Genomic DNA, 14894 nt, shown 5'->3' with positions numbered 1-14894 from the left:
CAGCACGCAAGCGCCAACAGGATGGAGGCCCCTCTTCGTCACTGACCATGGAGTCCAGGTCCTCCGAGAACAAAGAAGAATGTGGACCTTAGGAGGACCTGAAAAGTACGTTTTCTCGCTGTCTTTAGCTTTCGCTAAGTAACCTTCAAGGCGCAGGTAAGAGGGAGGACTCTGATTCCTTGTCCCTGAAAAATAAATCCTCTCTGAAAGCTTTAGTCAACCATGAGGTGGCGCTGTGACCAAAAATGAAAAGTGGAGGAAGAGAAGGAGTGTACTCTTCCCTGTTCTTTCGCTTCGCCCTGCGCAGCCGCCTGGGAGCTGGGGACTGGTGGGGGGGGGGCGGGGGTGGGGGCTAGAAGACGAACCGGAAATGAGAGGCGGTTCCGGGGTGCGCGCGCCTTTACATCCGGGCATCGCCTTCTTCCTGTCGCCTTCCCCACACCCCTACCCCCCAACCCCTACCGACAGGAAGCGGAAGTTAAGAAGGCGTATCCTGGCTGCCTCTTAACAACGCCAGGGGGTCACGGGACACAACCAGCTGACTCAGGTAGCGCAAGACTCAGTGGGTGGGCTTGTTGCAGCCACGGTTGCCCGGCCAGGGACCCGGGCCGAACAGACATCGTCAGAATGTCGGCCAAAGACCGAATTGAAATCTTTCCTTCGAGAATGTAAGTAAAAGAATGGAACGAACAGGTGTTCAGGAAGACCTGCCCGAGCCGCTGTCCCTCCATACCCTGGACCAGCAGCGGAGCTCCTTGTTTCCTGGGCCGACCTGAGCTCTCTCCAGTCTCTTCTCGTGAGTCCAGGGCGAGGCTCCCTGAGGGGCCCCTTACACATTCCTCTGAGTGAACCAGACTGGACAGAGCAAGTCCAGCCCGTGAGAACAGGCGCCCGGCCTGCTGGCTTTTGTAGAGATCAGCTGACTTTAGTCATTAATCGAGCCATTCATTCCATATTCCCTTATTGATCCGGACACTGGATTTATATAACTATGAATCGTCGCCACTCTTGCCCTAACAGCGCTCACAGTTTAGTGGAGGGATAGACAAGCGGACGAAGTTTGATAAATGCTTTTTTTTTTTTTTTTTTTTTTGCGGTACTAGGGACTCTCACTGTTGTGGCCTCTCCCGTTGCGGAGCACAGGCTCCGGACGCGCAGGCTCAGCGGCCATGGCTCACGGGCCCAGCCGCTCCGCGGCATGTGGGATCTTCCCGGACCGGGGCACGAACCCGCGTCCCCTGCATCGGCAGGCGGACTCTCAACCACTGCGCTACCAGGGAAGCCCTGATAAATGCTTTGAGAAGAGAAGTCTACTGCGGTGGGAAGCAGGCTTCTAAACCAATTTGGGGGTTGAATCGAATCGCCCTAAAGTGGGCGTCAGGTTCGATCTTGGATACCCATACTCATTTTCCAAGATCCCCTGAAATGTCACATGTGGTGGGAAGCTAGACCTGAATTTCCAAGGCACTCCTTTTGTCTGTCACTGTTGCATGTCATTCAGACTTCTGTTAATATCACCCATCACATTGTAAAGTGCATATTTGTTTATGTATATTTACCACTGGACTGTGAGCTCTCTCCAGGATGAGAAGTGTCTTGATTATTAATCCACAGAAGGTCCACAAAAAGTGTTACTTAAATGAACCCATGCCGTGGAGTCTGTTCAGTTGTGGCCTCTTTTTCTCTTTGGGCCTGAATTCTTTGTCAGGAGAAAAATTTTAAGTTTTCTCAAATGTGCCTAACAACGTGTGGAAGGTAAAGATTGTTCTTATTTGCCCTCTCCCCCTCTTCCTTTTCCTCTTTTTTTCACTGAGGAGCAGAAAATCAGTTTTGGCTTTGACACTTAGATCTTTTGATTGTGGTCCTATCTCTTTGGGGGTGTTCTGCTGTTTTTCTTTATTTTGACTTTTTCTCAGAGAATCTGAGGATGCTTTAAAATAAGAGTTATATTTTAACCCCCAAACCTAGATTTCTGTACCTACCTGGGTGGCTACAGCTTTTAATGAAATGAAGGGGATTTTGTTTGTTTGGTTTCTACCTTTGCCTATTGACTTTCTAATAGCTGTTAGTCCTAGGTGGGAAGTAAGTCAGTTGTGGAGAAAGGCAGTGCCTGTGAAATAGATAAGGCTCAGGACTACCCTGGGGTAGTGAGGACTGTAGAACTCCCAGCACTTAAAGACTGACTCCATCCAAACCTCTGCCCTAAGAGACACCAGACTCTAGCATGGCTTCTAGTAGCCTAAGGCTATGTTCCTAGAATCACTCCAGCCCCTAGTAAAATGCCTGCTTGAGAAAACTCATCCAGCCAGAATTTAGTCTTTGTTCTATTCAACACCTGAGACTATGCCCCTGACCTCCCTTCCTTAATTGCCTGCTAGCAGACACAGCTGGCCTGATGGCATTTCCAATGCCCAACCTTTTGGAATTTTTCTCTGACTCGCATCCACTCTCACTCTCCTCGCTCATTTTAAAATGCCTAATCACCTGTGCACAATCAGAAAGGAGCTCAGCTCTTTCCCCTGCTATCAGTGGTTACTGAATAATATCTGTTTTCACAGTTTTAATGTCTGGCTGTGTTTATCTTTGATAGTAGTCAGAATGTTAACATTTTGTTTTGTTTTGTTTTTACTTTGAGACTAAGAGGTGAAAATACACTCTTTGGGCTTAGACAAGAATGATAGGTTTGTGAATGTGAAAATTGCTATGTGAGAGCACTCAGCTTGCCGATTGAGAGGAAAATCAGGTGCAGGAAGTAACTGCTTCTCTAAATATTTTCCCCAAGGCTTATCAGCAGGTACTTTGTCATGTAGTCAGATGTTTTTGATTCAGCTGGAAGCAAAGTCATCATCCTAGCTGAAGGTCAAACATTTTTTGTAGGGCCAAGCAGCTCTGTAACTTGTAAAATAACAAGTGTTTAAAGAGCGAGGCTAGGAAACACACTAGTGACTTCTGTTTCAGACACTACTACCTTACAGTGTTATCCTGTGAAATGGGGCTGTCACCCACTTAGGCACCAGAGAGAGCAAAACAAGTTTAGAGTGGAAGCAAAAGAGGCATGACGGATTTGGAGTCAACAGAAGTCAGTCACATCCAGGTTCTCCTACATACTACTGGCTATAAGCCTTTGGGCAAGTCACTCTTTGAGTCTCAGGAATTAAAATTTGTCTATTTCATGAGAAAAGAAATTAAATATAGGAGGAAATTAAAATTAGCGTGGTGAATTCAGTTTTATGAACCAGTTCACCTTTTTACTGTAAACTTGCTGCCATTTGCAGTACTAGGACTTGACTTAAATTTGGTTCAACTCTTTGAGCCCAAAGTCTGGTGGTTAGTGTCAACAACACGGTACATTGGGGTGCATAGCTCTTGCTCAGGCTGGAAGCTGAACCAGCTTCACTTGGTTAGACCTCCAGTGAAGCTAGTCAGTGCAAATTCAGCCACTGATAGCTAGTTTTTCAAAGACAGAACTGTTCACCTGAATTATGTCCCCTTAATCTATAGGTGAGGTAGTATGGCACATGGTTGGGGTACAGTGGACCTAGGTTTGAACCTTGGTTAAATCCCTGGAGTCAGAAATCTGTTTCAGGTCTTGCTCTGCATTTTCTTCACCGAGTGACTGTGGGAAAGTCGTTTCACTTTTCTGAGCTTCGTTTTCTTATCTTTCAAGATAATGTCTAAAGCCCCTTCCAGCTATAGAATTATTTTAGTAATCTTTGGCCTATGGTAGAAGATTCAGTATAATCTAAGAATTTAGTCAGAAGTTTAGCAAAAACTATTTTGCAGTTGGTAATAACACCAGTCATATGAAATTATGTCCCCTTAAATCACTTTAGGTATGTTATACAATTGATTATTGAATCTTATTATCCTTTCTCATTATTAAATTTTATCTGGCATATGGTAGCAAGAATGGAAATGTCAATTTCTGCTGTTGCTTTCTTGACTTTGGTTTTGGGGTTTCTGATGAGAAAAGATTGAAATAGGGAGGTAAGGAGATTTAAGTGGCTTGTCACTTCTCAGAAGTGTTTACTTATATGTGTCATTTGTTACCTGGAGTCATTTACAAATTAGTAAAGTGATTGGTAGTAGAGTCTTAATTGATGATATCAAAACACTTCAATGCCACACTTTTAATGGAAAAAGTGATAAATGATTGTGGTATGAAATACAGAAGGTAAAACAGAATATAGTAGTAAAAAGTAAATCCATCTTTTTCACTCAACCTCACTTTCCAAAGGAAACTGTTACCACTTTCTGTGAACCTCTCTAGAACTATTCTCTTTATATAAGCACATTCATCCCTTACTGTGCATAACTGAGACAATGTAATATGAGGAGCACATGCAGATCTACCTTCCTCTTTTTTTTTAATGGCTTCATATCATTCTGTTGTATGATGAACCGTGATTTGTGGAACATTTAACTTGTTCCCACCCTTTTGCTATTATAAATAAGGCTGGACTACTCGTTCTTGACCTTGTACATGTTTTTGTGTACATGTGGGAGTAAATCAGGGGGATAAATCCCTTAAAGTAGAATTGTTGGTCCAGAAGGTAAATGCATTTCAAATTTTGACATATATCATTGGACAGATTTTTTTTCTTAGTGCATACCTAATGGAAACATATACTGTTTTAACTCACAAATCAAGTAATTATTTAAAAACTATGCTGGTATCATAAAATAGTTCTAATAAATATTTATTAAATCATAATAAAATTTATTAAATTATTAACCAATTATTAAGTAATATTATAATTTATTAAATTATTAATGTTATTTATTAACTTATTTATCATATTATTAAGTTCTTATTAAAGGATTGTTTCTGTTTTAAATAAAAAAGACTTCTTATTTATGGAACACTGAGGGTGGAAATCTACAGTATTGAGAAACCAATTAAGCCTGTCAGTTACAAATGGTATATATTCTTGCTCTCATGACATCAAGGAATTCGCATAATTTTAACACCATATTGGGGAAGTATTTTTATTTTAAATGTCTTTAACTTTATTTACATAGGGCACAGACCATCATGAGGGCTCGGTTAAAAGGAGCACAGACAGGTCGAAACCTCCTAAAGAAAAAATCTGACGCCTTAACTCTTCGATTTCGACAGATCCTTAAGAAGATAATAGAGGTAGAGTGAAGTTTGCTTAGAATTGTATTTATTTTAGAAGTGTCTATGGAAAATCCAGCACGACCATTGGCATTTTAATTAAACATTTTTCTTTCAAAAGTAAAAATGCCATTGTAAATGTAACAAGTTTCAGAAAGTACATTTAATAAGATTCAAACTCTTTACTCTTGCCCCCAAACCCCACTTGATCTGCTCTGGCCGCTGCCTGCCCCTCTGATCTCATTTGGAGCTTTTTTTCTAACATCCTCCTCTAGGACCTTTGCATTAGCTGTTTCTAATGCCCGAAATGCTCTTTCCCCAGAATTTATTATAACTGTCCTCTGGCCTGTCTGGTAACTTTCTACCCACCTGTCCCAGTTTTTCTTCTCTTTCAAAAAAAATTATTGTGTATTCTCAAACATTAAATATTCCAGATTTTAGAATCACTGTGCCATTAGGATTTTGAGAGCAGTATAGTGAATTTAAAAGATTAATTTGAGCAAAAGAGCATGGACTCATTCAGGAATAAGGTCGGCCCTTCAGTAAAGATTCAGTTTTCTATTTCTTAGTGCCTTTGTTCCAGTATTTTAATTATAAAACTCATGGTTTTGCAACATTGTTAGTAACCATAACCAAAACTGTTGAAGCAAAATTGGATATATTTATTTTATTGTTACCAAATCAATATTTACATGTACACCTGGTGTAAAATACTGATGGTTGTTAAAGGAACATGATTATGATATGATTTTTCCCTGTAAAAAAACTTGGTTTTATTGGCTGTTGGTTTTTGCTTTTCCAGACTAAAATGTTGATGGGTGAAGTGATGAGAGAAGCTGCCTTTTCACTTGCTGAGGCCAAGTTCACAGCAGGGGACTTCAGGTAAGAACACTTAAGTGGGGTGTTTTGAAAAACAAAGTGCTATCATGTTCATAATTTCATGTAAAAGCCTCTTTTAATTTTAAAAAAATACATAAGCATTAAAGACAAATGATATAGTAATAATAAGAACACTTTTAACCCCATCACCTTAACACTTTTGTGTTTATTACCACCCACGTGTATCTGTTACATAGTTGCAGGCACAGAATACTTAATATTTTACAGTCCATTTTCATTTAGTATTGTATCATAAACATTTTTTCCTATTTTCACATAGCTGCATAATCTTTAGATGTATGATAATGTATTAACGTTTTCCTGTAATGGTGGGCCTTTGGGTTGATTTTCAGATATTTGGATTATTAGAAAAGGTGCCATGAACATCTTTATGTATATATTTTTAAATTTCTGTTGAATTATTTCCTTAGGAAAATTTTTGAGAATGGAATTGGTTGTTTAAAGGGCATGGACTTTATGGCATATGTCAATGTGTGCTTTACAAAGTGTACAAAATGGCTTAGTTATTGCTTTACATATGTTATGTTTGGTTATGTCATTTGGTTCTCCAAATAAGCCTGTGAGGTGGACCAGGCGAGCATTGTTGTTCTCAGTTTAAGTTTAGTGCCTTCCTAAAGTCAAATGACTACTCAGGGGCAGAAGTGGAAGTTTTCAGGGTTTTTGATTTTAGTCTTCTTTACCAATAACACAATGCCTCCATTCTTAGTTTGTGTTATCTGGGAACATTACCTGTGGACAGTCTTACAGCTTGAGGGGCATAAGACCTTTTTTTTTCTTTTTTTTTTTTTTTTTTTTTTGCGGTACGCGGGCCTCTCACTGTTGCGGCCTCTCCCATTGCGGAGCACAGGCTCCGGACAGTAGGCTCAGCAGCCATGGCTCACGGGCCCAGCTGTTCCGCAGCATGTGGGATCTTCCTGGACCGGGGCAGGCGGACTCTCAACCACTGCACCACCAGGGAAACCCGACCTTTTTTTTTTTTATTTGTCATAAGACGTTTTGACGTAGTAGACTTTTAATTTTTGCCAGTGTTGGTAGGATAACAATTTGCATTGACTTTTCCATGAGAGGGCAGGAATAAATAGTGTGTATGTGGTATGTGAAGGTGTTTTAGGGTGGTTATGAGGAAGACACTTTATTTTGTGATAGTGACAGGTGGGGAGTCAGAGAAAGCCAGATGGAAATTAGATAGATTCCAAGGTAAAGGAATTGAACTCCTGCTTAGGCACACCTACAGATTTGAACAGCAAACCCAGAAGGAAGGAACGTTTTCTCCAAATTACATTAGTGGAAAGAAAATCCCTAAAGTCACATCCATGCACCACATGTCTGATTGAAAACTTAAGCAGCCCATGTACATTAAAATCATTCTTTGTATTCTTATGGCTAATGTTTGAATATTGTTCATACTTTGCTCTCTGAGGCCCTCCTCTGGTAGCAGTGATTGTTCTTTTCTGAAAGAAGACAATCATCAAAGCATAATCATGACATCTTACTTTTGTTGAAGTCACCTGATGGGTCCCTGCTGGTTTATTTCTCAGTCTAAAAACTCAACTAAATCAAGGCCTTTTCTTTTTCTGCAGCACCACAGTAATCCAAAATGTAAATAAAGCCCAAGTGAAGATTAGAGCAAAGAAAGATAATGTAGCAGGTAACTTTTCAACCCTTTGGAACTCTTGGCAGAGAAAAGATAACATTTTTAAATTAACCCGTTTATACAGCAAGATCTTGATGGCCCAATTAATCATTTCTCCTTAGACAAAGTTGTTTGGCTTTACATGTTAAAACTTGTTTACTGGTGGTTGCCAGGGGATGGGGGTGGGGAAAGCTATTGTTCAGTGGATGTGAAGTTACAGTTATACAAGATAAATACATTTTAGAGACCTGCTGTACAGTAGTATAGTTACAGTTAATAGGGTGTTGTGCACTGAAAAGCTTAAGAAAGTAGATCTCATGTTGAGTGTTCTTAACACATACACACAGGAAAAGGGACACAAATCTTTTGGAGGTGATGGATATGTTTATTACCTTAATTGTGATGATGGTATCATGGGTATATGCATATTTCTATACTCATCAAAATGTATACATTAAATATGTGCAATTATTTGTATATTATGTATACCTCAAAGATGAAAGAAAAAAAAAACAAACATTGTAACAGCCAGATCCCTTACTAAGGATAATTTGACTTTTGAATAGGAATGAACACTTAAGGAAGGTTCCTAAATTCATTCATTGAAACCAGTTACAGTTCCAGGCAATCTCTTGGCTTTTGAGTATTTGCTGAAAAAGAAACACAGGAAACAGTGGTTAAGAAACAGTACTTCAAGGACATGTTTGTGAATCCATATATGTTTCTGTGTTTAACAGGTGTTACTTTGCCAGTATTTGAACATTACCATGAAGGAACTGACAGTAAGTGTGAAACTTTTTATGTGTGTGTCTCTGGGTTCTTCCAGTTCCTCTTTAAATGAAACTTATTCTGGAAAATGATGATAAATAGACCTGCTTAGAGTTCAGTGGTTCCAGTGTTGGAAACCTTCTTTTTTTTTTTATTTTTTTTTTTGGCCTCGCCGGGCAGCATGTGGGATCTTAGTTTCCCGACCAGGGATCAAACCCATGCCCCCTGCATTGGGAGTGTGGAGTCTTAATCACTGGACCGCCAGGGAAGTCCAGAAGCCTTCTTATCAGATATATTTGGGACAATAGTTTATCAGTTAATTAAAAAAGTGTTATTGCAGGGAGTCACAAAACATTATACATTGCTTAAAATATTTTATTTCAACCTAGAAATTTATAGAGTCATTTGCAATTTTAAAAATATAAGGCCATGGCCTTTCTTTGAGTATGAATCCACTGATTAGACTTCCACGTTGTCTGTCTGCATAAACCACACCCACAATGTATTGTTTATAATTTCCAGTTTGGGTCTTTTTAAAGTACAGTAAGATCTTAGGCACTGTGATACAATCTGAATGCTGAATCTTCCTAGACTTTTATAGCCAGCCTGCCCGATTTTTTTATAATTGTCTCACCTTTTCCTAATTTGACAGCATGTTTCAGGTAGTAACGCATCTTTGTTGAGTCTTTCCAAACTAATCAACTTTCTTTCATAGAAACAACAATATTCTTTCTTTGGCCCTCATATTAAATTGGTTCACATCAAATATTTAGTACTGCTTGAATAAAGAAGTAGAATATTCTAGTGAGTCACCTGTTAACAGAGAGTGTCAACCGTACTGGGGCATCAGGCAGTATAATCTACAAAGGGAAGGGGTGCATTCGTTAATCCAGCAAGGTAACTTCTCCTATAGTTAGATTTAGAAAGTATCCTTGTGCAAAACTACTCAGCAACATGTCCTACAGTTTTGGGGGAGTGAAATGGGCACTTAATGTTTGGGTTAGTGAATTTGTTTTTCCATGTTTGGTATTATTCTGACTTATGTTCTTTTGGGAAGTTTATGGGGAAGATTACACCCTAAATACAAATGTTGTCTGACTGGTTCTTTCAGGTTATGAACTGACTGGTTTAGCCAGAGGAGGTGAACAGTTGGCTAAACTGAAGAGGAATTATGCCAAAGCAGTGGAACTACTGGTGGAACTAGCTTCGCTGCAGGTAAGTTTCTGAAATGGTGGCTTCTGCACCATTGTCCCTACTTTTTACTACTAACAAAATGTTTGTGCAATGGTATAGTTTCACTCTTGGCTAGGTGAGAACAGCAATAGTCAATATAGATTTAAATGCAAATATAATATGGTTTATGCATGAAAGCCTTTTTTTCCCCCCTGCTTTGTGGCCAGTTAATATATATCTAGGTCATTAGTGTATGATTCTCTTCTCATGCCATCTTTATAACTTCAGGTGAGTCTGAAGTAAACAAATTCTAATAGAATGGAAATCATGTTAGCTCTATGGAAATCTCATAAGAATTTTCTGTTCTTTAAGTATGTTGAAGTAGTCTTGGTTTCCAAATGTTTCTACAAGTGCTGAGTGAAGGCAAGTGGTGGACAGGGCATGAGTAGGAAGACTTTGTGCTTACATTATTAATTTATCCTCTTATTTTAGACTTCCTTTGTTACTTTGGATGAAGCTATTAAGATAACCAACAGGCGTGTAAATGCCATTGAACATGGTAAGTGTAAGCTGCTGTGAGGCTCTTTGTCCATCCTCTTGTCCGCACCTCCACATTTGTCACGGACCTACTAGGAATCAGGCACTGATCACCTGCTGAATAAGATGTTGCCCCTGCCCACAGTAGGAAGGGCAGTGAGTCAGTAATACAGATAACTGTTAGTAAATCCTTTGATAGAAGTGTGTGTATGATTTAGCGGGTAGTTAGAGGAGAGTGGTGAGTTAAAAAGTACGGAATGTTTTACTCATTTCTGATTATTCATGAATAAAAGGTGAAACTATTTCTCAAGAGCCCTAATGTTTTTGTAAGTTCTTTCCAATGACTGAGTGATAAATGTTTTTGAACACATGAAGTATTAAACTTTAAAGCTCTCTTTCTTAGGCCTTATGTGCTGTTCTTCTTGATTTCTAAAAATAAATTTTCCCATTGGATGCATTTATTTTCCATCTCTCATTTCATTATTTTAAAACTATGACTGCTGAATGTTGCCACAGTACTTTTTGCTTAAGAAACTCAGTTTTCAGTAAAGCAACACTTATTCAATTTTAAAGTAAGAAAGGAGCAAAATTTGAGCATCAAGGAAATTATTTTGCTTGGGCTCTATTAGTGTTAAAGAGGAAGTTATCTCATTGTTTAAAAACTTAAAACACATTTCCTGACTGCTTGCTTGTGCCAGCCTCTTGCATGGAATTGCAAGCAAAACAAAATGGATAAGGTAACAGTTTCAGTTCACAAGGAGTTCACATTCTAGAAGCAGAATAGGCAAATTCTGTGTAAAGTAGAACCTTATGATTGACACAAAATTCAACTTACTGTATTCTCTCTGCTCAATGCTCCAGTTTTTAACAATGGATTGCTGTTGTATTTAAAATAACATCTATTTGTAACATATGGTTCAATGTTACATATTCATATAAATTCAGTATATTCAGTGTTGTATATATATCACGGTCCAGACAGTATGAGGGCATATTCCAAAATATTTATAATTAGTTAACTATAGAGTGGTTGGATTATACTTCATTTTATTTCCCTGTGTTTTTGTTTTTTGCATTAAATGTACATTTATTTTACAGTTAGAAAAAATAAGTTACTGTTATACAAATGAGCACTGGCAATTTGAAAAAAGATTTGAAGTTCTCACTATATATATATATTTTTTAAACCCTAGTCATCATTCCCCGGATTGAACGTACCCTTGCTTATATCATCACAGAGCTGGATGAGAGAGAGAGAGAAGAGTTCTATAGGTTTGTTGGAATTTGCAGTTATTGATCATTTTTTGTTTTTCCATATTCCAAAAGCTCGATTTGCTGAGACATGTTGGCTTATGTTCTTTAGAATTAGCACAGCTTGGGACTTCCCTGGCAGTGGTTAAGACTCCACACTTCCATTGCAGGGGCCGTGGGTTTGATCCCTGGTCAGGGAACTAAGATCCCACATGCAGTGCAGCGCGGGCAAAAAAAAAAAAGAATTAGTACAACTTGTATTTTATTCTGATAAGAAACAAGGAATAATATTGCCAAAGGCTGTGGAGATAGATCTGTGCCAAGTTTTGCACACACCTAAAATATGGCATCTCTGAAAACTCAGGCCCTTCAGAGAAACTATAAATAGCCTCGATAATTCTTTAAAATGAAACAATGATTTAGATGGGGTGTCTCCCACATAAAAAGAAACTGGAATTAATCAGTCAATCAACAAATATGTATTGCATGTTGGAAATGTTCCAGGAGAAGGTATAAAGTACTTGGGGACATTACATAATAATATAAATCATACCATTAGAAAGTCAGAGTACTTGGAGAGAAATGATACCTGTACAGGAATTAGCTCTGAACATTTAGAGCTAGTAGGGACAATAAATACTAAATAGGTGGTGTGCAGGGGTCAGTGTGTCAGTTTCAGAGAAGTGGGAGATAGGTGAAGGCAGGCGTATTCAGGAAAGACATAGCTGTCTTGGACCTTGAGTAGCTTCTGAGTATGATTTATAATCGTAATTAGCAAAATTTAGTTTGTCCTTCAGTTGATGTGCAGGGTTGTGGTAATCCAGATTGAATGATCCAAAATTTTAGTGTCTGAATGCTGAAAACCTGTTCCATTATCAGGGAATGGACATCAAAGTTTATTCACCCTGAGACAGGAGCTTTTGAAATCAGTTATTAGCTTAAAATGTGTGTGTATTCTACCTCAAATCTTTTTTTTTTTTAAATGGGTTATAAATATGTTACTGAAATTGAAATTAATAAAGGTAGAATTTTGTTCTACTTTGTAGGTGTTTATTATCCTTGTTACAAAACTAGAAGAAATCAATTCTACTTAGTACCAAAACAGCATTCAGAAAATTCCCTCCTTTATTTTATAGGTTAAAGAAAATACAGGAGAAGAAAAAGATTCTCAAGGAAAAGTCTGAGAAAGACTTGGAACAACGGAAGGCAGCTGGAGAGGTGATGGAACCTGCTAATCTTCTGGCTGAAGAGAAGGATGAGGATCTTCTCTTTGAATAATCTTTCCTGCTCTGATTCCTTCAGAAGGCCTAACATGGCATCATTTTAATTCACGGTGTGTAGGTTTGGTATGTGTGGCTATTTAATTTTTGGCCTAAGAATTTCACCAGTTGTAAAATTCCCTGTTGTCTGTTTATGGGATTACCTTTGCAGAATCATAATTCAACAACCATTTATCACCAATGATATTTGGAGAACCTGCCCAGAAACATAGAATTTATTCTGCGAAGTGTCACCCTACTCCACTTACATGTCTGTTGCAAGTGACCTGCTTACCAACATATTAAGAAATTCCCCTTAGGAAACAGCAGTGGTCTCAGGCCAACACACGTAGGCCAGCTACTGCTGGAACACCCTTTGTTCCCACCTACTTGCACACCGTTGTCTGAGATTGCTGCAGCCATCCTTGTGTTAGTTACTGTGGGACTTCTCTCCTCAAACATTATGAAAACCTTCACTTATTCTTCCTTGAATCACAGGTCTGTCTTGTCTGTCATGGGAACAGTTCTGCCAATTCAAATGTGACTATGGTAATATACAGTAAAATGACTTAAAAATGAATTGTTCCTTTTTTAATGAATTTACTGCTAAGTTGTGTTCTTATGCTCAGATCACCACATGGGATTGGCATCCAAAAAGAGCTTTCTCTGCAGACATGTATGAAGTGGGTAGCTTCCCTTTTCCCCCCTTCATAAACTTACTGAGGTGAGTGAGTGAGTGTTGAATTTTGGGATACTAATAAATATGATTGCCAATGAGTTAAGAGGGCTTATTATTACTGCTGTTTTTCCTAAGAAAAAATAATTAATTCCCATTTGAGAGTAATAAGGTAACTGTAGTATTTTATAATCAGTAACAACTTGAGGCATTTGAATGACCATATTGGGTGACTGAGGTTTTTAGTAGTTTGATCTGGTGTGAGCCATCCATGATTACTCAGGCTTTCCTGCACTCAGTTATAGGCATTGTTTGACATGATTGGCCATGGAACAGTTTTTAATTAGTGAAATTGTGACACTAGCCTTAACCGTATTGTGTTTAAATCAACTGATATCACAGCATAGACTAATTTTAAAGTAGGTAATTTTAAAGTAATTTTGCATACATTTAACAAAGACCTACTATAAAATAGCTTAGTGGTATTAGACATTTGTGTTTTATCTATTATTATCTCATCACAACCACCATTAAGAGGTACATATTGTTTTAATCCTGCATTTCACAGAAGAAAATTTTGAGGCACAATGAGCTTGAAGTGGTGAATCCCAGATTTAAATCCAGGCAGTCTACCTTCAGAATTTTTACATCCTTAACTTCTATCCTTTTTGCCTCCCCTATGTTAAAAACTTTGGGTAAAGGTAAAGACATAAGGCCTGTCCTGGAGGAGCTGATTTTTAGGAAATCCTGTTGCTGCTCACAATAAAATCTCAGATTCAATGTAAATTCAGTAGTGATTGGAAAACCAACAACTGAGTTCGTAAGTCTTGAAAATATAGGTAACAATGAACTGCTTAATATTTAATCCTCCCAACACTCTAGTGAGTTATAAATACCATCATCTCCATTTTGCAGGTGGAAGGCAGGCCAAATGTATCTTGATTTCAGAGCCTTGGTTCTTAAGTGGTATGTATGTATGTACGGCTCCGTAGGAGGCAAAAATTAGCTGGAAAGTAGATGCAGAGAGCCAGGTTTCGTGGGTTTTCATTTAGATAAATTTATGTTCAACTTAAGGAACTAAGCCAGAGAAGTACCCTAGAGTTTTTCCTGTGGCACCATAAACCTCTGGTACTTACTGGCTTTGGCTACCCTCCCTACATAAGTGTAAAAGATTTTACAGTTTAGCATATTGTTAAAAAGAAAGAGACAAGAGTGGACAGAAAATTTGTTGTGTAGGGTTGGGGTGACTGGAGCTGTATGGGAAGGGAGTAGATCAGGAATAGGAATAGAAAGCTGGACTGGGGTAGCATGTGTGTGTATGTGTAACAAACACTTTCTGGTACATGATTGGCCTCCTTTGGGAGATACAGGGTAGGTATTATAGAAAAAGGGGAGGGATGAAGAATGGAGAATGAAAATATGTTATATATTTGTCAACAAGTCATCCTATCCTCAGTGTTCTCAAATTGGTGGTTGCATGTAGTGGAATTCGCCTGAGTATTACGTACCTTCTTCCCCAGAAAACTAGTTCCAGAGTTCACAGCTTTAAGTTGTCTATCTATCAATCATCTTTAATAC

General features: G+C 38.5%; 1 protein-coding gene across 3 annotated transcripts; it reads left to right on the top strand.

Annotated features, from left to right (window-relative positions):
• Nucleotides 1–13422, top strand: ATP6V1D (ATPase H+ transporting V1 subunit D). 3 transcript variants are annotated; one of them, XM_027111560.1, is made up of 9 exons: nucleotides 1–105; nucleotides 5023–5140; nucleotides 5922–6001; nucleotides 7600–7667; nucleotides 8390–8434; nucleotides 9532–9635; nucleotides 10086–10152; nucleotides 11324–11402; nucleotides 12518–13417. In XM_027111560.1, exons 1-9 carry the CDS (start codon nucleotides 80–82, stop codon nucleotides 12657–12659), a joined length of 729 nt encoding a protein of 242 aa, XP_026967361.1. In that variant the 5' UTR covers nucleotides 1–79; the 3' UTR covers nucleotides 12660–13417. The 3 variants fall into 3 exon arrangements, with proteins under 3 accessions (XP_026967361.1, XP_026967360.1, XP_026967362.1); XM_027111559.1 differs by lacking the exon at nucleotides 1–105 and adding an exon at nucleotides 394–668 and having other exon boundaries at nucleotides 12518–13422; XM_027111561.1 differs by lacking the exon at nucleotides 1–105 and adding an exon at nucleotides 688–796 and having other exon boundaries at nucleotides 12518–13422.
• Nucleotides 13423–14894: the final 1472 nt, after the last annotated feature.

The sequence above is a fragment of the Aethalodelphis obliquidens genome, unplaced genomic scaffold (assembly GCF_003676395.1).
Source record: "Aethalodelphis obliquidens isolate GAN/ISIS:26980383/991018 unplaced genomic scaffold, ASM367639v1 scaffold10, whole genome shotgun sequence".
Taxonomy (NCBI): Eukaryota; Metazoa; Chordata; class Mammalia; order Artiodactyla; family Delphinidae; genus Aethalodelphis; species Aethalodelphis obliquidens.
The sequence above is the reverse complement of the archived record's forward strand: the minus strand, read 5'-3'. Positions and strand labels throughout refer to the sequence as shown.

Bases quoted from the DNA above. Each gene is read 5' to 3' on its own strand.
- ATP6V1D (XM_027111559.1), top strand. From the start codon at position 628: ATGTCGGCCAAAGACCGAATTGAAATCTTTCCTTCGAGAAT. The intron at 7,668-8,389 runs GTAACTTTTCAA...TGTGTTTAACAG, and splicing joins AAAGAAAGATAATGTAGCAG to GTGTTACTTTGCCAGTATTT. The intron at 10,153-11,323 runs GTAAGTGTAAGC...TTTAAACCCTAG, and splicing joins TGTAAATGCCATTGAACATG to TCATCATTCCCCGGATTGAA.